The following is a 27,182-nucleotide window of genomic DNA, read 5'->3' on the forward strand; positions in this document are numbered from 1 at the left end:
GACTTTTTAAACATTGCAGAATAGAAACACAGTTAATATGGCATCGAAAGCTAAGAAAAAGGTAAAATTTAGTTTATTGCAATTACTCATCGTTATTATAAAGTTGGGGTTGACCGCTTCCACTCGTACTCGTATTGATCAACAGAATTGAATATATCAAAGAGAATATACTTAATGAGGAAGTTCCCAAGTTACGTTCCCCAAAAATAATATAGATGCTGCGCTGTCGAGAATAAACGTGATAATTATCTATTTTCTCATTACTTGGGTATATAATTATTTAAAAATACAATGTATTATCAGAAGCATATATAAAAATAATTGTTGCTTGATATTTGGATCACATTATGTATAGAATTATGTTGCTACCTATATTGCTTCTCTTTATTTTGATCAGAATAATAATGGGTGGGAGATGTAATTGTGCTTGGGTGTCATAAAAAGGGTCGTCATTTATACCCAAAATCAAACATTAAAGATGCATGTCTGTTATCCATGAAATTAGAAGGTTAAACGAATGAAAATCTTTACAACGCCATCTATATTGGTTATGAGAAACGTGGCTTGGACAGTCCCTCATTCACTGAAAACATATTAAATTACCCATCAATTTTTCCTTTGTAAATTTCCCACGGTCTTGTACAAGATGCTTACGGGGTAGTAGAGTTGATAAGAAAAGGGAATATAAATTACTATGGTTTAAGTATATGTACATAAGCGGCGACTAGATAACTATACATATAATATTGGTGTTTAAATAAAATTTATGTCAGTCAGCACTTACCTATTTTATTATTCGAATCGGACTTTACAGTCGGATAAATCGGAATCGTCGCTGCGTTCAACGAAGTCTGCAAAAGCCAAAGACGAGGATTCTGCACCTTTAGACGTACTTATGTTGAAGATTCTGAGTCTACGGCTGCCGGAAGACGATCCTTCGTATTATGCTATGCAAGTGACTTTTTTCGATCAGCTGCTCATATCTGCAATCATCAAGCCTCTTGGTATAAAAGACAAGGACGATAAAGAGAGGATTCTAGCGAAGGGTACGATGAACTACGACCCGTCTGATTACGACAAGATGTGCCTTTTTGCGGATAAACCTTTAGTAGGTTAGTTGAAATTGGATTATATATCAAGTGTGTGATCGAATGTGTTCCTCTACTTATTAAATAACTTGTAATGTATACCCTCATTGACTTAAAAGATGTGTTGCTGTTGCAGTTTCTTGTTGTTTCTTCTCCTCAGCCATAACACCTGGCGAAATGACGTAAATTCAAAAATGTTACATTGACTTTCAACAAGTTTATGCATGAACTAGCTTTTGCCCGCGACTTCGTCCGCGTGGCGTGTTATATAAGAGAGAGATCTTTGTGTGTGTGGGAGTGCATACTTATGCAGTTTAGATTTTTTCATAAGTACATTTTTTTTTTTCCCAATAACTCCCATTTTTCAAAATACAGCCAAAAATAAACTTTATATTTACTAAGGTATGCATGCATGCTAGATTGAATCAATTGATTGAATTGTTTTTTTTTAATTGATTGTTCATTGAGTTTTAATTTTAATACACACTTCCTCTCTTCCCTTCAACGTTGCTGTGCCCTACAGGGTCCATGTTTTAGTTCCTATGCCTATGTAACACCCCATTGTACTACATGGAATGCAATAAATAATTTAATTGAATTGAAAATATCTATCTTACGCGGTTTCGATTTTTTCATACAAATGTTTTTTTCCCACTAACTCCCGTTTCCGTGGGAATTTTGCAATATCCTGTTGCAACTAAGCTTTAAGTTAACTAAGGTACCTGCATGCCAAATTTCAAGCGTCTAACTTGAGTGGTTTAGATTTTTCATACATACATACATACATAAACTCACGCCTATTTCCCACCGGGGTAAGCAGAGACTATAGAATTCCATTTGCTTCGATCCTGACACACTTCTCTTGCTTCCTCCACATTCATCAATCGCTTCATACACGCACGCCGGTTCAGAGTAGATCGTATTGAACCTTTTCTAAGGACATCTCCAATTTGGTCATCATAAGTCCTAGATTTTTCATACAAAAGGATTTTCCCGCTAATTCCCGTTCCCGTGGGAATTTCGGGAATTCCTTTCTTAGTACACCTCTACGGTATCTAAGGTACCTGCATGACAAATTTCAAACATCTAACTTGAATGGTTTAGATTTTTCATACAAAAGGATTTTCCCGCTAACTACCGTTCCCGTGAGAATTTTGGGAATTCCTTTCTTAATGCACCTCTACGGTACCTAAGGTACCTGCATGACAAATTTCAAACGTCTAACTTGAGTGGTTTAGATTTTTCATACAAAAGGATTTTCCCGCTAATTCCCGTTCCCGTAAGAATTTCGGAAATTCCTTTCTTAGTACACCTCTACGGTATCTAAGGTACCTGCATGCCAAATTTCAAACGTCTAACTTGAGTGGTTTAGATTTTTCATACAAAAGGATTTTCTTGCTAATTCCCGTTCTCGTGGGAATTTCGGGAATTCCTTTCTTAATGCACCTCTAAGGTACCTAAGGTACCTGCATGACAAATTTCAAACGTCTAACTTGAGTGGTTTAGATTTTTCATACAAAAGGATTTTCTTGCTAATTCCCGTTCTCGTGGGAATTTCGGGAAATCCTTTCTTAGTGCACCTCTACGGTACCTAAGGTACCTGCATGACAAATTTCAAACGTCTAACTTGAGTGGTTTAGATTTTTCATACAAAAGGATTTTCTTGCTAATTCCCGTTCTCGTGGGAATTTCGGGAAATCCTTTCTTAGTGCACCTCTACGGTACTTAAGGTATCTGCATGCCAAATTTCAAACGTCTAACTTGAGTGGTTTAGATTTTTCATACAAAAGGATTTTCCCGCTAATTCCCGTTCCCGTAGGAATTTCGGAAATTCCTTTCTTAGTACACCTCTACGGTACCTAAGGTACCTGCATGACAAATTTCAAACGTCTAACTTGAGTGGTTTAGATTTTTCATACAAAAGGATTTTCCCGCTAATTCCCGTTCTCGTGGGAATTTCGGGAATTCCTTTCTTAATGCACCTCTAAGGTACCTAAGGTACCTGCATGACAAATTTCAAACGTCTAACTTGAGTGGTTTAGATTTTTCATACAAAAGGATTTTCTTGCTAATTCCCGTTCTCGTGGGAATTTCGGGAAATCCTTTCTTAGTGCACCTCTACGGTACTTAAGGTATCTGCATGCCAAATTTCAAACGTCTAACTTGAGTGGTTTAGATTTTTCATACAAAAGGATTTTCCCGCTAATTCCCGTTCCCGTAGGAATTTCGGAAATTCCTTTCTTAGTACACCTCTACGGTATCTAAGGTATCTGCATGCCAAATTTCAAACGTCTAACTTGAGTGGTTTAGATTTTTCATACAAAAGGATTTTCCCGCTAATTCCCGTTCCCGTAGGATTTTCGGGAATTCCTTTCTTAGTACACCTCTACGGTATCTAAGGTACCTGCATGACAAATTTCAAACATCTAACTTGAATGGTTTAGATTTTTCATACAAAAGGATTTTCCCGCTAATTCCCGTTCTCGTGGGAATTTCGGGAATTCCTTTCTTAATGCACCTCTACGGTACCTAAGGTACCTGCATGACAAATTTCAAACGTCTAACTTGAGTGGTTTAGATTTTTCATACAAAAGGATTTTCTTGCTAATTCCCGTTCTCGTGGGAATTTCGGGAATTCCTTTCTTAGTGCACCTCTACGGTACTTAAGGTATCTGCATGCCAAATTTCAAACGTCTAACTTGAGTGGTTTAGATTTTTCATACAAAAGGATTTTCCGCCTAATTCCCGTTCTCGTAAGAATTTCGGAAATTCCTTTCTTAGTACACCTCTACGGTATCTAAGGTACCTGCATGCCAAATTTCAAACGTCTAACTTGAGTGGTTTAGATTTTTCATACAAAAGGATTTTCCCGCTAATTCCCGTTCCCGTGGGAATTTCGGGAATTCCTTTCTTAGTACACCTCTATGGTATCTAAGGTACCTGCATGACAAATTTCAAACATCTAACTTGAATGGTTTAGATTTTTCATACAAAAGGATTTTCCCGCTAATTCCCGTTCTCGTGGGAATTTCGGGAATTCCTTTCTTAATGCACCTCTACGGTACCTAAGGTACCTGCATGACAAATTTCAAACGTCTAACTTGAGTGGTTTAGATTTTTCATACAAAAGGATTTTCTTGCTAATTCCCGTTCTCGTAGGAATTTCGGGAATTCCTTTCTTAGTGCACCTCTACGGTACTTAAGGTATCTGCATGCCAAATTTCAAACGTCTAACTTGAGTGGTTTAGATTTTTCATACAAAAGGATTTTCCCGCTAATTCCCGTTCCCGTAGGAATTTCGGAAATTCCTTTCTTAGTACACCTCTACGGTATCTAAGGTACCTGCTTGCCAAATTTCAAACGTCTAACTTGAGTGGTTTAGATTTTTCATACAAAAGGATTTTCCCGCTAATTCCCGTTCCCGTAGGATTTTCGGGAATTCCTTTCTTAGTGCACCTCTACGGTATCTAAGGTACCTGCATGCCAAATTTCAAACGTCTAACTTGAGTGGTTTAGATTTTTCATACAAAAGAATTTCCCTTCACTACTCTGCTCCTATTGATTGTAGCGTGATGAATAGTATACTATAACCTGTCCAGGAGTGTGAAGAATAATTGTACCAAGTTTCATTAAAATCCGTCCAGTAGTTTTTGTTTCTATAAGGAACATACAGACAGACAGACAGACAGACAGACAGACAGACAGACAGACAGACAAAAATTTTACTGATTGCATTTTTGGCATCAGTATCGACCACTTATCACCCCCTGATAGTTATTTTGAAAAAATATTTAATGTACAGAATTGACCTCTCTACAGATTTATTATAAGTATAGATTACGTTGAATAAATGATTCTGATTCTGAAAGTAGCACTAGTAATAAACTGTGTTAATATCTTGTACCAACATTCAAAACTTATTAAAGTTCGTCTCTCGGCCTTATTCTACTTTTCAAAAGATACCACCCGAAATACTTTGTTCATAAAGAAAAAGTAATAAGCAAACTGAATTTGTTGCAGTATACATTCAACCGTTGAAGAATGTGGACTCGGAGTGGTTGGACGGACCAGTGAACACGCCATCGACGGGCGTCAGCTCACAGAAACAATCTGCCACGCCATCGAAAGGCGCAAAAGCCAGTCCTCAACAAGATTCTGCAAAGACTAAGAAACGCAGCATCTGTGACATTAGCGTCTGCAACATAGATATTCTACCACTTTTTCTTGGTTAGTACTAATGACGTGTATTTAAATAAACTGATGTACCTACCTACTTAAACATCCGAATATAAAGGACCTCACAGAATGGCCAAATAGGTATGTACATACTCAGGCAAATTATAATGTTTTGTTCATAAAAAGCTTGCGATTTCTGTTTGTATTACCTGCATATCGCTGCTCACATTTATCGATTCTTTTTGTGTAATACACTTTCTAATTCAGAATAAACATTTCCTCCAAGACACGGAAAAATTATGCATCAAGAAACGGTTGGAGCCAATGATTCCTCTGAAGATGATGTACCGGAAGAGCTGGGACAACCTGCCACTGTTGACCATGAGCATCATGGTGGTCAGGAATGAGGAGAACGCGCGGCATCATAGGGTTCTGCGTGAAGCTAACTGGTTGAGATTGACCGTCATCGGAACCTGCAACATGATCGTGCCATACGACCATGATTGTTACTACACTGCTGCCACCAGGCTGCCCACATGTAATGAAACTGTAAGTTCTGACGCTCATAGCTTCTTGGTATTTCTAGACTAACTTTTGACTAGGCATGCTGGAAAAAACAAAGAGTGCAGTAAATACGTCCGGCCAAGTATTGAGCGTGTTTTCGGTATGTATCCGATCGAATTCCTGTGGAGTCATAATATTGAATGTATATAAGTACGTACCTATATAAGCAATTAATTAATAATAACTTTCATGCTTATGACTAGAAGTCAAAAAAATCTATTGGTGTAAATTGCTAGACTCACCAAGTGTGGTTCTTGTTAAAGAATACGATAAAGAAGGCACCAGTTTTTTACAATTTTCAACGTCTTTACGTTGCCTTCTTCTTTCGTCTTATATAAATAAAGTACTTATAAGTAGTTTGTGTTTGCTAAACATAAACCTGCGTTCCAAAGAAAATGTGCAGATTCATAATTTTACATTAATGTATAATTCAATAACTAAACTGTGAACAGGGGGGTTAAAAAGGGCATATCGAAGGAATTCATCTAAAAAATACAATAATGCTTGCATTTTGCACTTACTTTTATAGGCGCAAATATCACATTGCAATATTGCTTTTTTTAGATGAATTGCTTCGATGTGGCCTTTTTAATCCCCCAGTTATAAGAAAAATATTAATTTGTTGTCCGATGGCTAAATTCCTTCCATCTTTCTAGCTAGAAGAATGTTCAGTATTTACTTACAACAAAGGATTCCGCGTGCCTAGGAATTTCAGGCATACCAACTTTTATCCCAGATGGGAGAGTCTACGCCTCGAAGAAGAAACGTTCACCAAGAGTGACGATAAAGTATTCTGCACCATAGAAGATGTAAAGAATCCGGAAAACTTCGATTTGGTATACTATTTTAAATCCGCGCCAAGTTCATGTAAGTTTCTGAAATCATTTCACACGTGTAGATATTTGCTTAGGTAGTAGATGATTTCTTAGAGGTACTAAATAATGCTGAAAAGTTCTGTCGTAAGGTTATAAATAAGTAAGTAGTTCACAAAATAAAAATATGTGGAGCATTCTTTACTCTTCTTGTTCTCTCGGGTGGGTTGTGAAATCAATGATTGACCTCAACAACCCTTGTGTTAGGGTTACTATTGAGTCGCCAAAGACTCCCGACATGAGTCACGTACCGACTAAGTGCTTTACTAAAATCGTGGAAGTTTATAGCATACCTAAGGATTTTGTGGTTGCTAGCGGATGCAGATTTTACATACAATTCGGTATCAAGTAAGGTTAGCCGACTAGGCTAGGGCCAAAATTCCGTAGCATTAGAAGTATATTCTGAACAGAATCCAATTACTTTCCAAACTTAACCGACGTATGTTGATGGAGAGGTGGTCGGTTATAACTTTTTCGTTTCGAACGTCAAGCCCTCAGCACTGCCTATTTGTCGAGCCAAGTGGTTGTAGTGCTGTATTGGCGTTACAGTCAGACATCATATTTCACTTATCTACTTGTCCAGGGCCATTTTTCAAATTATAGATATAAGTTGCTCTATCCTCGTAAGGCCCAGGAATTCGAACACAATAGTAATTTATGAATAGACTGGTTGTTTTTAGAATAAGGGAAACTTAATACATTTCTTCATTATGCCTGCAGCGAGGAAATTGTGAAGAAGTTGGTGGCAATCAAAGCTACATTTCCAGAAGTTAATAACAGTGGAAATTATTCAAGGCTTCTCATAATAACCCCCAATGGTTTATATGGTTTTGTTTACTTGGGAGTTGCCATCATGCTATGAAATAACCTAATTTCATGTCAATATTGTCAATTCATTTCCAGAAAAGTTTCCAGAGCGGACATAGAACATGCTACAGAGATGATGGCCTAGCTTTTAGATACCTGATTATTACATAAAATCAACCCCGGGATCAGAGAGCAGTACTTCTTTTTCATTGCCACACATCTTTTAACCTACCTGCATTTTTTTCAGACCAAACTGTCTGGGGTTCTTTCCATCGCACTCTCATGCTCGGAAACAAGGAAGCCTGGTTCAAGAAGCATATACTCCGTTGGAAGTGGCCTGTTGAGATCCACTTCTACGGGGAAATGGCTGGTGGCTTCAGCTTTATGGCATTTTTGGATCTATTCGATCTACTCTACCCTGGAGGTATATTAAACGTTAGCGTAGACTAAAATATTTTATTACCACTCTTATAATTTGCAATATCACGTTCCATGAGTATGATAATAAAGTTAATTTTCCAGAGTTATCACAAAGTGCTCGTCTTGAGGCTGCACTTGTTCTGTTGATCTTCTCCGTACTTATTATTACCATTTCGTTTACAGAGAATAGATTGACGTTGGCTGTGCCCCTGGAATGGTTCAATGCTAGTCTGATGATGGCGAAATGCAATTGTGATGTTCTCATTATGCCCAATGAGAAAGGCCCCTCTGCTAATACAGCACGTTCTAAACCACAACCTACTAAGTATTTTTTTACTTAACATTCATTTCATTCATTCTGGTGAATTTTTGAAAGTGAGTTCGAATTTGTCGATAATGTGTTAGAAAACGTGCAATAACTGCACCACCAAAATTACGAAAATTACTAGGCACCTCAGAGGCACTTTCAAAAATTTACCATTCTATTTATTAAAGTCTACTCCAGATTAACGGATCTGCTTCCTTATGACGTAAAAATCAAATTTAAAAACCTTCATAAATACCTGTTCAATCCAGTTTTGTTTACCCGATTACCCTAAGTGATAAAAGCAGCCTATCAGCTCGTGGCAGATTACACTTTATGACCTCGGAACCGATCAGGCCGGCGTGGTGACCTTTTCCTTCTTTTCCCTCTGTCAGTCGGGCTTGACAATCTCAAATACAATCTTCTCAGACGGCGCCTTTGGTTGAGTTTCGTGCCCACTTGGGCACCCTCAAGCCTGTTGTCTTAGATTTTGTAAGTGAGAACCCTCAGCGGTCCCCACTAGTCTGGACAAGTAGTTAATACCTACAATCTAAATCTACTATAAGACACGTTTGATTTTAGGAAAATGTCACCAGACTCGTACGTAACTCTGGCAAGCTCTGATGAACCGAACACCGGTGCTGATGAGAACAAGGCATTCGTGCTCGTCGAGGTGCAGATGCTCCGCCCGTTTTTTCCAGAATCAATCCCGCGATTTATACATAAGTTAGTTGTAAAACAGCAAAAAAAAAATACCTTAGCGTTTTGTTTATTGTATGCTAATGGTTAAATGTAAGTACGATATTTTTTCTGTTAGGTCAGAAATAATGACTATGTTATATGAATTGGAGGCGTCACAGAAGGAGCGGGCGTGCACTGGCCGCGGGCAGCTGGCCCGGAACTGGCAGGCTACTGTCACTGCTGCTGCTCGCCTGGTGCATCGCGTACCGCATCACGGTAATATCTGCCGCCGTTCCTTTGTTCCACCATAACACACGGGGTGTTGGTGACACCGCAACGTAAACTTTGAGGGATGACTCAGACCGTGATTCTGAGTTGATATCAAATTGAATTTTTCGTGGCAAAAGTATGGATCTGAAAATAATTAAAAAAGACTAAAATTTTCATGAATTTTCCGACAGGAATTTAAGAGAGCTGAATCATCTCTATCAGTATTTGTTACGATGTCATTACAGTCCGTACATGTACATACAGGTGTACTTATGGGTTACTTAGAGACATCGTAACGAAAACTTTGTGGGGTGATTCGGACCATGATTCTGAGTTGATATCAAGTGGAATTTTCCATCGAAAAAGAATAAAAAAAAAACAGAAAAAGAACATGAATATTGCGACGAAAACCCCTTCAGTTCTCAGTACGATGTCACTAACACCCGATTATAGGTTAAGTATTTACAAATAGGTACAATCAAAGAGCAAAAGTTCAGTCACTGAGCTCTGAGAATTATTTGTAAACAGTGGTGAAATTATGAACCATTAGTTGTCCAAATTATAAAATTTATGTTTTTGTAGGTGTTTTTGGAGGAGGTCTTAAGGGCAACCAGTGTAATTTATTACTTTGCATAAAATTGATTAGACTTTAATCTTTTTTTTTTACTGGTTGTCGTACATAAAACGTGGCTTCCTTTGAATTCTTCCAGGTCTGATGGAATTCTGTAACTTCAACCGGCAGCTGAGTGAGACACGAACTCGGGTGGAAATTTTGACCTCTTTCGAGACGGACGCCGCAATTTTTGTTAATAATAACTTCGTTGTGAGAGATTATTTAGCAACTGACGAATTGTTTGAGGTAAATAAGATTTCTGACCACGTGAATAGGTCTTTTGTAGTTGTTTGTACCTACTATTCACTTTTAATGTACCTACATTCGGTTTCTCCTGCGAGATTGGTGCAAAATAAGCGGCAGCGTGCTTTAAGGGTCATGTACTTACAGGCTGTTAGTGAAACCTTACCGAATACTGAGGGGGATGATTCAGCTCAGGATTCTGAGTTAATATCAAGTGGAATTTTCCGTCGCAAAATTAATGTATTTTTGTATAATCTATACTTATAATAAATCTGTAGAGAGGTCAATTCTGTACATTAAATATATTTTCAAAATAACTATCAGGGGGTGATTAGTGATCGATACTGATGCCAAAAATGCAATCAGTAAAATTTTTGTCTGTCTGTATGTTCCTTATAGAAACAAAAACTACTGGACGGATTTTAATGAAGCTTGGTACAATTATTCTTCATACTCCTGGGCAGGTTATAGTATACGTTTCATCACGCTACAATCAATAGGAGCAGCGTAGTGAAGGGAAATTTTGGGAAAACGGGAGAAGTTACTCCATTTTTTAAGCTTCCGTCACGTGAGCAGCCTTAATGGTTAAAGTTACATAGAAATCATGTATGATGGAAATATCTTCTAAATATATAAAAGGAGAAACTGACTGACTGAATGACTGACATATCAACGCACAGCCTAAACGGCTAAACGTAGGCACTTGAAATTAGGAAGGGACGTAGCTTAGGTACCGTAGAGGTGCACTAAGAAAGGAATTCTCGAAATTCCCACGGGAACAGGAATTAGCGGGAAAACCCTTTTGTATAAAAATTCTAAACCGCTTAAGTTAGACGCTTGAAATTTGGCATGCAGGTACCATAGTTAACTTAAAGCTTAGTTGCAACTGGATATTGCAAAATTCCCACGGGAACGGGAGTTAGCGGGAAAACACATTTGTATGATAAAATCTAAACCGCGTAAGATAGATGTTTTCAATCTAGCATGCACGCTACGAATAAAAGCATGCATGCATACCTTAGTAAATATAAATTTTAGTTATGGCTGTATTTTGAAAAATGGGAATTGGCGGGTAAAAAAAATTGTATGAAAAAATCTAAACTGCATAAGTTAGATGCTTGAAATTTGACATATACTTTAGTGAATGCAAAGTTAAAAATTTCCCTGGGAACGGGAAGCGAGTTAGAGGCTTGAAATTTATAGCTCTATTTATAGCTTGAAAACGTCGCGGCCGCGGCGGCGTTTGTGGGGCGGCGACAGCGGTGGCGAGGCGCGGAGGGGGGGCAGATACCCGAGTGAGCAACCGGAACGCGGCAGACGCGTGAGGGCAGACGTCGTTGATGTTCGTGTCAAATATTGAATTTTGCGGGCGAACTTTTCACTATTCTTGGATGGTTCAAATCTTTCGTAGGTAGTTTTCTGTTGACTTTTACAGGCGGACGTTTCACGGCGTATTTCTGTTGTAATTTTTAATTTTTTTCGAAACTGATCGTATTTTCCTAAAATATGAAACCAAATCATAAACTAATAATCTAGAAATTAATAACAATTCATTATTTAACTGAGCTACTTATACTGTAACCTCATTTAAAAATAATAAAATTAAGCATTTTTTAACTTTTCTCCCACACACACACAAAGATCTTTCTTTTATAACACGCCACGCGGGCGGAGTCGCGGGCAAAAGCTAGTATTTAAATATTTTCAATTCTATAAATATTTACTTTCGCGATGGAAAATTCCACTTGATATTAACTCAGAATCATCGTGTAATCTAATCACCCCTAAAAGTTTTCATTACGATGTCACTAACACCTATGCTATGTTTATGGTTTTTGCCCAAAGGAAATGCTGACTATGTCGCACGTGTGCCTGATGAAAATTGCTTTGGAGACTCTGACGGGCGAGGTGAATGATGAGGGTCTCCACACTTTGTTGAAGCCAGCTCGCCACGCGCGACATCTCTATGATATCAGTCACGCTTTAGAACTATACATGCAGGTCAGCAGCTCTGTATTACGTCTCCCCAGTAGACATTTGTCTAGTCATCCATAGATAGATTGCTCTGCTATATACTAGTCCCCCCGCCCTGCGGCAGCCAGAACAAGGCATCCTGCTTCATTCTCCGCGCATCCAAGAAAAGATAATTCCACCAATGTTACTTTACTGTGAAATACTCGTAAACTTACAGAAACCGTTCTTTTTTAAAATCCAATCCTGAGCTTAGCGCATAGGAATCAAAGTACTAATTACATCTTATATTTATGAATAATCGCCTAAGCACTGCCAAACAAAAACAAAATGTATACGATCCAGGCATGCAAACCTATCGATAAATATACATATCAAATCAGGTGATAATGTTTGACGAAATTATTGTTATCAGGCTGCCATAAAGAGACCCTTCGAAGGAGACTGTTGGCGTGAGCTGTCCACCTGCCTGAAAGATTTGGATAAAGACTGGGCCGCTGTATGCCTTAATAAAGCTGTGCTTACTGGCATTAGACATCCACTCACGTGAGGAGATTACCTAATAGAAACGTAACTCAGAAAAGACAAAACATATAACGTCACAGTCAATAGTCTTATGCCTTATCTACCCATAAAGGTACTTTAGCTACACGCCGGTTTTAAAACACGTCTCTGTAGGAACACTGATCATAATATTGATAAAGATCAATATAAGATCCCATATTACATTCTACCCCTTCCACAACATAACATTATAATTTTTCTCAATACTATTTTCTTTAAGTAGGTACATACTTAAAAAGTAGCTAATTGAACATAATTTGTCAGAATCCTATCGAAAGGCTGCATGATATTTGATGAAGACGTCGACGCGGCGGAACCGTTCTTTGACGCCCTGTTAGAGTTGTACCCGTTTTGGCCGACTTCATATATAGTATGCTATGCATACTACACTACGCGGGAATTCTACAAACTTGGCGACGTCATCATGGATTCGCTAAATTTGTGAGTAGTTTGATACGCTAGAACTAGGTTAAACTAGACTGAATTAAGGTTTTATGTGTCCATACAAAAGGTCAATATTATGTCTTATTAATTAATTTTTTTTTATCTTTATTCAATAGGTAACTCATTTTTTACATTTTTTGATTCGTATTTTTTTGCATAACGAACGTCTCATCCGCCTAAAACTACTGCAGTTTCTCACAACCTGTATAGCCGGGGAAAAGAAGCTGCAAGGAAACCACGGCACAGGGCTCTACACGTTCTAAATACCGCGTTTTCTATGTTTTGGATAATGTTTTAAAAAGTTTTTGTTCCTAAACATATTTAATAAGAACTTGTTCACTGATTCTTGATAACGCCGAGCCGAGGTTCGCGCGCAACTGGGCACCCTCAGGGTGAGAGCCCTCAATGCTCCCCAATTTTCCAGCCAAGTAGTAAATGCCACGTAAGGCCAACCTAAAAGTCCCTTAAAAAAGTAAAAACATACGCGAGGCTGTCTGGCCAAAGACCTGCATTGCCTATGAGGGAGTATCCAGGCTACGTTCCCCAAAAAAAGAATAGATGGCGTTGTATAGGTTTAACGTAATAATTACCTATAAATTTTCTCATTGCTGGGGCACATAATTATTGAAAAATATAATGTAATGGCAGATGCATAAAAATAAAAATAATTGTTGCTTGATATTTGGATCAGATATGGTATAGAATTATGTTGCTACCTATAGGCAGCAATATATTGCTTCTCTTTATTTTGATCACAATCAAAATGGGTGTTATGCCTGGTTGTAATTACAAGGGTCTTCATTGATACATAAACAAAGATAAAAGACCCAAATCCATGAAATTAGAAGGCTAAACGAAGGGAACTTGGCGCCATCTATATTTTTTTGGGAACCGTAGCCTCGAAAGTCGCTCAACATACCGCTTTAAAAATAGCAATATTGATTTTTTATATTTATTGATTTAATTTGGCCTTTTTAACCCACTGTGTTTAACAATTCTGAACCGGCAATTTTTCACGACATATCTGTGTGAACCATCAGGATGAGAAAAGACCACTTGACATTCGAGCTGCACCTGGCCCATGGTTGGGAGAAAGAGTTGGGGGACTTCTGGGAGCCAACGGTGTTGCTGCCTGGCATGAGCCCTTACTACGAGGTCGTGGATCTCCTGCTCAGGATACGAGCTATTTCAGTAAGTACGTTTAATTTATTTTATATGTAGCTGTTGGTCCTGGCACTTAGCCCGAGATGTTTGGGCTGCACCAGTGAAGGTTCACCAGCAGAGCAGCGTAATTAATTCGCACGCTCCATACCCTTTCCGGTTGATTAAGAGGAGGTCTACTTTATAGCGCCTATATTCCTGAAATTACCGTCTTCGAATTACTCGTACTACTTCTTCTAAATTAGCCGGCTAAAAAAATCCACAAATAATATTATGTTACGCTTTGATATCTTACCCTACAATCAGAATGCTTGAAAAGTTCGCTGTGAAATCAAATCAAATCTTCCATTTGGATAAGAATAGAAACACACAATATACAGGGTGTTAGTGACATCGTAACGAATACTGAGGGGGATGATTCAGACCATGATTCTGAGTTAATATCAAGTGGAATTTTCCGTCGCAAAAGCGTCGCATGTATATGCATGCATACATACATACACAGTGGTCAAACACATAACCCAAGGAGGTCTGCTTCGCCGCAGTCAGGTAAAAAGAGGATACCTTATCACTTAATTCGTGCGATTTCTTCCAGTATGTCGAGTTTTGAAGTGACCCTTTGTTCGTAGTTGGCGGAGGTGTGTCTCGGACTATCACTGGCTGAGACTGGCGAGTCGGCAGCGTACTTCCACTTGATAGCGCTGTGTGCTCGGCTTCGCGGAGACATCGATAACGCCCTCTGCTTCGTTGCAAAAGGAATTGAGAAATTTGGGGAAGTACGTCATAATTATATCCCATATCGAATACTAATAGAACTGTCAATAAATGCAAAATATATGTTAAGCAATGCCAGTTCATTAGGAGAGCTCAATAATGATGGTGCCACAAAGACTTGTTGTTGTCAATATCATGACAATTGTCTCGTCGTGTGATTAGGTTTTCACAAGGCAGAAAGGTAGATAGATAATTTCCGCTGCGGAATACGATTTCAGGACGATCAAGGTACCTACTTATTTTATTTTATTTGGGTAGCTTACAGCGTTTTTTACAAAATGAATACTTATAAATACAAAAAAATGCCAATGAAAAGCTACAGACTCAGATACAGCCAGAAATTAAATTAGGTTCCTCAGTCAGCAAGGTTTTTACAACTGATAGTTGCTAGAAATTCCATCATAAGTAGGTATTGCTTTGAAATTAAATTCCGTTTAACAGATTTTATATTAAAATAAATAAAAATTAGACCTAAAACAAATCGCACACACTAAAAATAACATAATTTAGAGACAGCGAAAATCAAGGGGTAAGTAAGTAGGGGGCTGACACAAATATACTTATTCTGTAAGTAGTTGGTAACGGATATACGTAGCGTCCCTGGTTAGGAAGCGAAAGTCTGAATAAAATCTAATCTTAAAAAAAAAACAATAAAAAAAATATCAAACAAAAATAAATCAAATAAAAAAATGAAATCAATTAATCAAATCTGCAATGGTTTCCTCCAGATCAACTACTTGTTATGCTTGCAAGGAGAATGTTATCACCAACAAGAGAACCTTCCCGCTGCTGTGGCATCGTTTGAGAAAGCCAACGGCGGGACCTGCGCTTACAGGTACTTAGTATTCATACTCAGAACCAACGTCTACTAGATCCCAGAAGGTAAACTCAAGACGTATTCGAATTCAAAAATATTTATTTATTTATTTATTTATTGCATGTTATGTTACAATATCATCATTAATAATAATAATTCATATTATAACATACCCTGTCAGGGTGTCGCAAAGAGGGCAAATACATTATAACTTACAATATTTACATTTTCCAATTGTAATATTAATGGTGAGTTAATTATCATCTTGGTAGAGTTAAAGTTAGTATTAAATAAAATTATATTACTAGCATGCAGTTAGTACCATACTTAAATTCTAATTACTTAATTTAATACTAGTTTAATTTGTCATTCATAAATTCATTTATAGTATAATAGCATTTTTTAATCAACATCGATTTGAGGGCGCTTTTAAAGATATCATCATTGTTCACTTTTAAAATACTAGGGATTTTGTTGTAAACGAGTGCGCAGCGATACAAAGGGCTTCCTCTAAACATTTCTATACGTGGAGCCGGAAGGACAATATTTTGTTTCCGACGCTCACTCGTACAAAACGCGAAGAGGTTGGTATGCTTTCTGACAAACATAGCTGACTCCAGGATGTAAATACACGGCAAAGTTAACATATTTTCTTTAATGAAGTGCAGTTTACAGGTATCCCTAGGCTTTACATTGTTTATTATTCGTAGACATTTTTTCTGTTTTATAAATATATCACCGGCATCCGTACTATTCCCCCATAAAATCTTTAATCAATCAAATCTTCAATCTTTAATATCTTTGATCAGTAGGTAACATAGTTACATTTGCAATCGTAATTTTTTACATAACTAACGTTTCATACGCTTAAAACCATTACAGCTTCTCACAACCTGTACAGCCTGAGAAAAGAAACTGCAAGGAAAACCTCGGCTTAGGGCCCTAGACGTTCTTTAAAAAATCATATCAGCTCAGAATTATTGTCTGAATGAAATTCTTCTTCTTGTATCGTGTGTGTTGTTAGGGTTATTACTGAGCCGCCATAGGCCCCTGACATGACTCATGTAACGACTACGTACTTACATCAGTAAGTAATAACCGGGACCAACGGGTTAACGTGCCTTCCGAAGCACGGATCATCTTACTTTTTGGACAATCAGGTGTCCTAACCAAACTAGGGATCACAAAGTGATTTTTGTGATTTATCCCCATCGGGATTCGAACCCGGGACCTCCGGATCGTGAGCACAACGGTCAACCACTGGACCACGGAGGCCGTTAATGAAATTGAAAAGTATGAAACTGAAAATAATTAACAAAAAAGCACTAACATTTTCATGAATTTTAACAGTATAATAATCATGGTCTGAACCCCTTCAGTATTTGTTAGAACACCCACACATACATGTATGGCTACCTGTACGTACTGGTACGGGGTGTAAGTGACATCGCATCGAATACTGCGGGAGATGACTCAGCTCATTATTTTGAGTTAATATCAAGTAGAATTTTCCATGGCAAATGTATACAATTGATAATAATTTTAAACAAGCACAAAAAACATGAATTTTGCGATGGAACATTCCACTTGACATCAATTCATGGTCTGAGTCATTACCCTCAGTATTCGTTACGATGTCACTAACACCCTGTACTCTTCAGCATGCTAAACTATCTATGTACCTATAGGTATAATTGTATTATATAGTTATGTGTATTGTTCGTATTGTAGACTTAACGATAATGACAACGAGTGCGCAGACGCAGTACTTACCTGTCGTCATCGACGATAACTTTAGCTGGTGTATCTCTCTGTGTGTTTGTGTGTGTAGTTTGTTTTTATAGATCTAATGCCATTGACATTGGCCCTCAGTATATTACTTTCGCTGCCGTGTTGGCAACCGCCGCATGTCCGCAACGTACTCGTGGACCTGTTGCGTCGCCAGCCCAGCGCGTACGCATGGATGGCGATGGCCAACGACTGGTTGCTGGTACGGAAACTGTTTTATTTATTAATCTTCACAAATGACCATTCCCTCAATCAGCGCTTATTGCTATCGACCCGCTAGGGTCGATTAATTCTTTTAAATATTTTTTTTTCTCACAGACGACTCCTTGAGCCAAGGTTCGCGCCCAACTGGTCTTAAACGTTGTACTGATTGAGAGCCTTCAGCGCTCCCCATTTGTCCGGCCAAGTAGTTAATGCCACCTGCGGCAAATCTACAATAAGTCACGTCAAACATAAAAAAAATAAAAATAATAAAAACAAATATAGCCATGAAGTTAGCTATTAAATATGGACTCGTCATATTAGTTGACTGCGAAAAGACCGTTATGAAGGCGTAGGGAGAGATCAAAGATCAGGAGTGTACTAAGTTGTGAAACCAGCAGCTGGATCTGGAAAGATCTGGATTAGGTTGGTTTTAGCTCAGTATTGGAATCGTAGTTCCATTTATGTATTCTGCTCATGGCTAGCAATGACGTCTGCCATCTGTAGATATAGATTCAAGTACCTAGTTAGTTTAGAAATTAACTATTTTGTATAGAAGAGCACTGGCGGATGCGCAATAATATTTTATTAGCAACAATTATATGGATCGTTGCAGTAGGTAGGTACTGAATGGTTAGTCAAGTTGCTAAAATGTTTCGATCGCTTCAACGGTAAGGAATCCCGATGGAAGCGCCTTGCAACTTGGCTATCAAGTTGTGCATTCATATTGTGTAGTTATTAAGAAACTCACATGTGCTTCTACATCGTTAACTATACAGAGGTACACTTGATTTTGGTGAATACAGTCCAAACGTGGTTAAAAGAGCTAAACCCGCTGGACGCACTTTGGACGCGTTGCAAGTACTAAGGAAGCGCGCACACTGGGTGCGAGTTGTGCGTTACGGTCATAGACCAGTGCGGTCTAGACGTGTGAGATTGTCCAAAATTTTCTACCCGAATTGCTGCTCCAGACAGCGATAATGGCAGAACTTCTTGAGGTCTGGATAAAGTTGTTGTAGAAAGTATAGACGACGTTAGGCGGCTAGTACCAGTAGAGTTTGTTAATTATCTGTGTGTTTCCAGCGCGCTGAGTTAGGGGACACGAGCGAGGAGGCTCTGACAGAGGAGCAGTCTTCAGCGCTGGTGTGCGCGACGGCGAGCGCGGTGCAGGCTCTCAAATACGACCGTCGCGCCGGTCGCGCCTGGGCGCTACTCTCCAAACTGGTCACGCCCAGCAAACGACGAACGTTCTGTTCCAACATGGCCACTGATGTAAGTATTTGTCCTCTGACAGGATTACTGATCGCGTGACCCGTTTGGATGCGCATTTGACAGCTTTGAAGGAGTTAACCCAGGATAGAAAGAAGTGGAAGGGGGAGAGGGAAGGCGTAGGCTGATAATAATAATAATTAAGGGTTTTGTACATTTCGTCTTACGGGTATTTCGGTATCTCGGTTTTTTATATTTGGTTGTATTGTAGGAATGTCAAAGTCTGTGTTTCCCCCTCATACAAACTTGGAATATTCACTAGCTAAGCGTGTACCACCTTAACCCGATGAGGATGTGGCCAGACGCAAACCTATTTATATAATTATCTTCAGTCTGTCAGATGAACTGCGAGTATTAAAACAACGGAGCAAAATGATTTATCGGTATTACCTAACTATATGAAACTGTGGACTTCTATGCACCTCATTATTTTCAGGGTTACCAAGGATTACCAAGGTGTGGGGTACCTATAATGTAATGAATCTTGGGGAGTTTTCGTCGAACATGTCTCATGTGGGATTATGAGGCCTATAAGTAGGTAATTATTAGTCCACTGCGATTAATGAAGAAATACCTGCTGCGTCTGTGCATATATAGAGGGTTCCCATAAGTTCTTAAGAAATTGTATACTTACCGTATTCAAATAATATATTTTATTTCCGCAGTGTGGCTTCTTGGGTGCAGACGACATCGATATAAGAAGTTTAAAGATAAAATATCAAGATTCCGTGTGCTACCGCATCGGCACGGTATTGCACGAGTGCAGGTGTAAAATGTGCGAAGCCCTCAGGTTCTAAGGAAATATAAGGAATATTTTGTCTTTTATGTTATGAATATAAAGAATAGTCTGATGAAAATTACGATGTACTTAGTCAAAGAAACAAGCTTATCTCGGAAATGTCTTAGAAGAGACCTTTCATCCATTTTGCAACTGGCAGGAAATCTACATCTTATCGTGTTAGGTAGGACTTATGAATGATGTTGCTAATTCATAAGCGTTTCTATTTCTACAGGTACCTATTATTAGTTATATTAATGAACTGTCTATAACCTCAATGTTGTTTTATTTCAAAAGTTTTGATTATGAGCTTAATTTATCGGTTGCATTCAGGTATACCTATCGACTTTTTTCTCAGTTTTTATAAAGTTATTCGCCATCTAGTTGTAAGTATGGACACTTTGTATAACAAGAGTAAGCGCCATCTATCTACAATATGCGCAACTTTTTAGTTTCCGAGCGGTTACACATTATGGTAGCGTAGAAGTATGGTCGGTAAGCTGTTACTTTTTTAGTTTGACTGTTTCCCGAAAGATGTCACTACTAGGTATAAATCCGTCTTGAACACATTTGAAATGTGATACGATTTGAATCACTGTTTATTAATATAATATGTGAATAATATGAATAAAATACATGTTTGTATATGAATTACGTATGTTCATAAATTAAATAAGGAACTCGAAGCTTCTTTGTCGGGATGTGGATGGGCAGAGCGACAAGTCGCTGTTATGTTTGCTATTGCTTACCTCCGTACGGTGAACAGAAAAATATCGGCGCCTAGGTGACGTATTATACGATGGACAATCTGTATACTGTAGTCGTAGAAGAGGCCACTCGGCTCGCGACAACAATCTCTTCAGGACTCGCAGTTCAAAGAAAGAGGTCATATAACCAGTGAAGTGAACCACGAACAAAAAAATATGGTCGTGGTTCACCTAGGTGGACCACAAACTTTTTTTTGTTGGCAGTCTACCTAGGTGAACTGACGAGGTGTAACCACGACCAACACGGGATTCTTTCAAATAGGCTTTTAGATTAGGCTCTAAAGCGACGCGCTGTGTTTAGGTTCACTCCCAAATGAGCACCCTCAGGCAATTTTGTACCGAGTGAGGTCGAATGCCGGAGCCGGATGCGCTATCTGAGGCAACCTTCAATAAGTCACGTCAAAAGAATACTATACGGTGACGTATTATACTTAACGTGCTCTCCGAACCCCGGAATTATTTACCATTTTCGGACAATCCGTGATTCAAGCTTGCAGTATCCTTACTACGTAAAATAAAGGGCAGTCTCACAAAGTGATTTCCACAATGTCCCCGACCTCCAGATCATGACCCCCATGCTCTAACCACTAGACCATGGAGGCTGTTATCTGACGATGACTTTGCAGTGGTAGCTTTGTTAACCGACTTCAAAGAAGAAGGAGGTTATTTCGTGGTACCTATACGGGAGGTGGTATAAATGAAACGAAATTTTTCTCTATTTTATATATTCATTCAGACAACGGTACACTGTGACATTAACGAACTTAACATTATTGAATGTAATTTGAGACAGATAACTACTATAATTTTACTGTTGAACGGTCACTAAACGATTTCAATATGTTACTTGGATACGGTAGACTACAAGTATCATTAGAACTGTTACATTGTGAAGGTAAATTATAATATGATTATTTTTAATCAAGTGTACTTGATAATAGACAGTGGCTATGACCGCGTATTATTTTTTTCTATTAATGAATAATCTGATCGAAAATTCAAAACTATGGTACCGTTTGGCAGTAACGAAAAACATATTTGTAAACAATCTATCGTGAAACAATACTATCATGAAATTAATGCAATTTTTATTTACCTATTTCAATAGTTAAAAATAATTTAGTTCCCATCTTATAGGTATATTTTATTGAAATAGGTAGGTACTTCCAATAAAACGCGGACCATTCCATTTACGTCTGGATACTTACTAAAAATTGAAAATTAAGACATGTATACAATAAAATTATAATTAATCAGGAACACAGGATATTGAAAATAAATCTTAACAACATTAATTTGATATAACATAAGTGTTACAACGATTTTTACAGCTGCGACTTATATTGTATCGATAGACGAGGTAAATGGAAAAGTTACTGATACAGATAGATCTCGTTCCGTGTCCTGTAGCCCCTGCGGTGCGCTTGCGCTGACTACAATGTACTGGAGTATTGCAACAAAATAAGTACTACAAATAGATACGTATGTGATACATGCATTGAAACAGATTTAGTCTACTTCGTACCTATTTCTATTTAAAAGTCGCGAAGGGAATGAATATATCAGGTAATCATATATGACAATGACACATCAATATAATTCACAGTACACCGCACGGGTCACAGAGAACACTTTCAGTGTGTTCATTTTGCTAATGATATGCAATCTAAAATCATTTGTTACAACTGAAAGCAATACTTATTTAGATTTAAAAAAAATCCACGATACCTACCAGATAGCTGTATTACTTAAAACTAAACAGTCAGTTGATGTAACGAAGAATAAACCACTTAATATCATAAAGGAAATGGTTCATTATCGTAGCGACGAACAGCGTTTTAGGTACTAGGTGGGTAGGTATCAATACAGGGAGAAATGCGATGTCAATCTTAAAGATGGTTCATGAAGGTGGTTCAGGAATACTCTACACTAAGTATTCATTTACCTCCACCAACCCGCAGTGGAGCAGCGTGGTGGAGTATGCTCCATACCCTCTCCGGTTGATTGAGGGGAGGCCTGTGCCCAGCAGTGGGACGTATATAGGCAGTTTATGTAAGTATTCATTTCAGGCGCGTCTTTTCACATGGCGTTTGTACGTACGCAACATACTTACACGAAGAGATTCTTTAAAATATATTTGTTATCTATCTTCAGGATTGACGTCCCTGCTCCATTCATTCTGTTTAATTACACACAAACAACATAGTTTGAGCCCGCCGGCGGTATATTTTTATAATTACTAAATTGAAATAAATAAACGATTGTGATAATAATAACATTACAGTAGATACTACTTTAATTTTTCAAAAGTAATATTATATCTAATATTGTTCTACATTCATGATTTCATATCACTCCAAAGAACAATATGACGATAGTAAATTGTCATGCAGTCATAATAATGTGCGAGTCGCCAGTAATGATCAAAACGAATACAGCATCACGAAATAAATGTCTACTTATCAACCAAAACCGCCTTTGTAGGTGTAGGTACAATAATACTACAAGTAATTTTACTTAACTACCTATCACGAAAATAACGTGGTACTTATTTATGTAATCGAAATGTATACTTTTTCCAGTATCATAATAAATTAATTAATATTTAATTATAACTACAAAATCCACATGTGATACAAAAAGAAATGAACCGTTTTCAGTTCAAACAAATGGCACTTTGCGATGTCTGCATTGAATTCCAATTAATTTATAGTAATGGTGTGTTATACAACGAAAATAGAATCAATTTTGACGCCGAACCTTATAACGCTTGCCTATCAGGGTATTACCATTTCGGCCAAATATATAATTTTATGTATATTTTTTTCTATAATAATAGTCATATGTATTTAATTTTATATAATAATTTTGAATTTTTATTATTCTAACTTTATTATAGTTAAGCACGTTCAGTGCGGGCGATGGCAGCGCGCGTGCGGGCGGACGCGCGGTCCGACCGCGAGCCTGCGCGGCCGGCCGCCGCCAGCCGGGTGCCGCCGCCGCCGCCACCGCCCGCCACCAGCAGATCGTCGCCGCACCCATCCCAACACTTACTGTGGTCAAAAATTTGGAAGGCACTTTCTACTTTTTCAAAAATTTTAAATTTTTAATTACTTTTTGAACACATTAGCCTAGACTTACACAATAGAAAATATGCGTAGTATTTAAACATTTACCAAAATTACGCAATTTATCCGAAACGTATAGGCCATTATATAACTTTTTTAATTTTAATTTTTTCACCTAGTTTAAACTTTATTTCCAAAAGGATAGCCAAACAGTTTTAACATTAGATCTGAATCGCAAATGTATTTTTTATTAATTTGGTCTTTTTTATACACTAATCCAAACATTGAACGAATCAGATAATCCAAATTCCAAATAATAGTGAAGTATCAAGGCCACTTGGAGACTTATTTTAAAACATGCTTTTCTAGCATGTTTTGCGACGAGACTTGCCGAGCGCCGGGGCGGGCGGCGCGTGACCACAGCGGCCGCGCCGCCCGCCCCCGCGCCTTCCCACTCTAATGTTACTATGAAGAACGATCGCCAACGAATGTCCGCCAACAATATCTAAAATCATGGTATACCCTTGCAGCAAGAAGATTTAATGAAAATTTCCTGCCGAAACTATGAGACACATTACAACTGTCCAATAGATGTTTAGATAAAACAAATTTGTACATTATACACTTATTCTTTCACACTAACAACACTTAAGAGATGTCAAAGTTGTTTGCATCGCGCGGAGGGGGCCGCCGATCGGCGCGGCTCGCTCTCGGCGCGGGCGCCGTGTGTAGGTGGCAGGGGTGCTCCGCAAACTTTCGTTAAAAACTCTTTCTTTATTCATCATCTTTCTACTCGCCATACAAAACTACACCCTGCTGGATTCAATTTGTATGGACAGTTGAAAAACTATTGAGAAGTCAAAGAAAAGTTTCAGGTAAAGTTCTTGTTTGAATAATTAGGGATCTCATCGAGAGTGGTGTAGTAGTTTGGAAGCCACCTGCACACGGTGGAGGAGCACGTTACACGACATAGATGTCTTACGAAGTACATGTGAAGTTTCTATCGTTATTAGCATGACTTTATCTGATCCATTGCTATACATAGTTATATAGATAATCTAATTAAATTGAAATGTATTCTAGCTACGAGCAGGTAGGTTAGCAGACGCTCGAAAGATGTACATTCTATGCTTGGCGATTTTAGTGCATCTAAATCTAAGATGGGCTCGCCGAAGTTGTGTTCTCAGAAAGTTTAGGTATTAAACATAAAGATGTATTAAGACTTTCTTGTACATTCTGGTGGAGGAGTATAAAGTAAGGTTTGGACTTCCTTAAGGTAGTGTTGTTCGATACTCTATCCGTACTTAATTGAAATTAGGCGTCCTGATAGATCAGTCGAAAGAGATGATCAGTTTCATCTTTACATATAATACCTATTTATGAAACATATTATTAGAAGATTACCTGCTAAATGATTGTATGATTTCGACGATAATAGTAGACTATGTATGTTGAAAATGGGAGCTCTTACATTATAAAATTTTCATGATGTTCTATTATAACAGCTTACGATAGCACATCAAGACATCGATATTATGTCTCGCGACCTCACTAGTAATACAATCTAGTGCGGTCAAGAGATTCGAAAACTATTATTACATGGGTAGACGGGTTTTAACTTTTAGTACAGAAATTTCTCAAAACGCCTACTGTATTTTGAGATTTTTTACTTGATTAGACGACGTTTTATTGCAATACAATTTTAAAACGGAACAGAACATCTCTGAAAAATATTACAGGAGATCATTAAAGTTGATTGTCTAATACACGAGTAATATCGGTCGAGCCCTAAACGATCTAATTTAGCCTAACATTTGGAACAATCACTACTGGCTAATGATACATCTATATTACATTTGGCGATCACTAAGTCTACTCGTATGTGAATCGCTGCACGAACAGTGAACAATGAAACGCGGCGCGCGCCCGCCGCGCCCGCCAGCCGCCCGCCGGTCAATCGCAGCGGTGCGCGCGCGCGCCTCTACAAAAAGCAACAACACACAGTTACTAAATCGCTAGTAGAGAAATTGACATCCACTTGACGATAAAGGAAAGATACATCTATGTTTAATTTATGGTTATATCTAAGACTAATTCATAAATTTTGTCTTACACGTATGTTGTTGAATAAGATTAGGTATACCGAACAGTCTTTTGAATCGGGCCAAATATTTTTAATTTTGATTTCCCTATGTTCACAGATGGATCTAAGTTGTAAAGTTAGTTTAAGCTTACACGTAATGTTCGACATTCTATTATACTTATGAGTAGATAATAATGAAACACCAAGCGACAGTGGTAGAGACATGTAGCATGACTACTTACACGTTACGTGTCCCTCGCTAATTAACAAAAAAACTTAAAAATAACTAAAAGTACTCTTTCATAATAATACAAAATTCATAATTAATCAACAAGCATATTGCACAGCGATACCCCACATTAAATTATAATATAATAATTAGTTAAATAATGTTTTATGCCGATTATGAAATGAATAAATTTAAATTAAAAAGCTAAATTAGTCGCCGGCTCGGAATCACCGGATCATTCACCGTGCAACCGCACAACCGCGCGACTGTCGTGTGTTCATGGCTGCGCATATGCAGCGCTTAGAAGTAGCCGACGGAGTTGCGGTTGGGCACGAAATAAGGATAGGCGGGCAGCGGCGACGGCGGGACGCTCACTGGCGTGTGCGACTGCGCTGCGCCCGCGGCCTCGCTTCAGATGTTTTCAGCCCGCGCTTCCACTGGAGGAGGCTCCATCTTCACCGGCACTGGGGTCGACATTAGATCTTTGCCATTTTTGGCGATCGATACCGGGGTCTTGGGAGGGCCCATGTCTGACAGCTCAGCTACGTCTCTCTCGCTGTAGCGGCTATCCGGGCGGGGTGATGCGAATGGGCGGAAGGGGTCGGTGGGCTTTGGTGGCTCTAGCGCGTGTCCGGGTGGCGGTGGCGAGCAGAGCGGCGACTCGAGCCCGGCGGAGAGCGGCGAGGGGAGGCGCGGCGACTGCAGTGGCAGCGGGGGCAGGCCCAGGTGCGCCGGGTGGTCGGGCGGCCGCTGCGCAGCCACTACCATATTGCACATCTGCCGGCGCAAACCGTGTGCCACGGCGGCCACGGCGGCGGCAGCGGCCGCGTTCGGGGAGACGCCGCCTTCGCGCCCATTTCCACAGGCATTCCCGTAGGCATTTTGTACGCCCATGCCATCCTGAAACACGCAACGCCGGGAAATTACAATCTGTCTGCAATTTACCAGGTAAGGGGTTAAAATTGCAAATACTGTTAAAAACTAAGGTTGCGCATTCACTAGGTGCAACTGCCTTCCCTTAGCACTATCAGGTTAAGAATAGGTAACGTTATATGACAGTCACACCGAATGAAAGCGACGGTTCGTATTTGTCACTGTTACAAGTCGTAGTCAATCTGAATTGTTGCGATCCTAAACTTCACTGTAAGTGAGTGGTCATTAGGTCCATAAGTGTAACGCGTCGAAATCGCACAGCAATTACAATAGGTAATATAATTCGCAAAAGCATTT

At 38.8% G+C, this 27,182-nt stretch overlaps 2 protein-coding genes across 3 annotated transcripts in view; one reads left to right on the forward strand and one right to left on the reverse strand.

The window, feature by feature from the left end:
- LOC126380609 (uncharacterized) lies at nt 1-20,083 on the forward strand. The gene is made up of 20 exons (XM_050030139.1): nt 1-61; nt 815-1,112; nt 5,109-5,315; nt 5,551-5,840; nt 6,485-6,695; nt 7,755-7,931; nt 8,111-8,252; nt 8,814-8,957; nt 9,049-9,188; nt 9,893-10,041; nt 11,884-12,039; nt 12,425-12,555; nt 12,838-13,014; nt 14,058-14,208; nt 14,808-14,954; nt 15,681-15,787; nt 17,501-17,534; nt 17,601-17,759; nt 18,842-19,030; nt 19,693-20,083. Exons 1-20 carry the CDS (start codon nt 38-40, stop codon nt 19,822-19,824), a joined length of 3,165 nt encoding a protein of 1,054 aa, XP_049886096.1. The 5' UTR covers nt 1-37; the 3' UTR covers nt 19,825-20,083.
- Nucleotides 20,084-21,293: 1,210 nt separating this feature from the next.
- The window catches only part of LOC126379900 (protein bric-a-brac 1-like), a 190,322-nt gene continuing 184,433 nt past the window's right edge, over nt 21,294-27,182 (reverse strand). For both annotated transcript variants that reach the window (XM_050028890.1, XM_050028891.1), the window contains one exon: nt 21,294-26,852. In XM_050028890.1, the coding sequence (XP_049884847.1) occupies nt 26,364-26,852 (489 nt within the window). In that variant the 3' untranslated portion in view covers nt 21,294-26,363. The remainder of the gene's footprint in view (nt 26,853-27,182) is intronic.

This window comes from Pectinophora gossypiella, chromosome Z (assembly GCF_024362695.1).
Source record: "Pectinophora gossypiella chromosome Z, ilPecGoss1.1, whole genome shotgun sequence".
Taxonomy (NCBI): domain Eukaryota; kingdom Metazoa; phylum Arthropoda; class Insecta; order Lepidoptera; family Gelechiidae; genus Pectinophora; species Pectinophora gossypiella.

Coding starts and splice junctions, on each gene's coding strand:
- LOC126380609 (XM_050030139.1), top strand. CDS start 38: ATGGCATCGAAAGCTAAGAAAAAG. Junction 5,316..5,550: donor TATTCTACCACTTTTTCTTG/GTTAGTACTAAT, acceptor ATTTCCTCCAAG/ACACGGAAAAATTATGCATC. Junction 17,760..18,841: donor TGGCCAACGACTGGTTGCTG/GTACGGAAACTG, acceptor GTGTGTTTCCAG/CGCGCTGAGTTAGGGGACAC.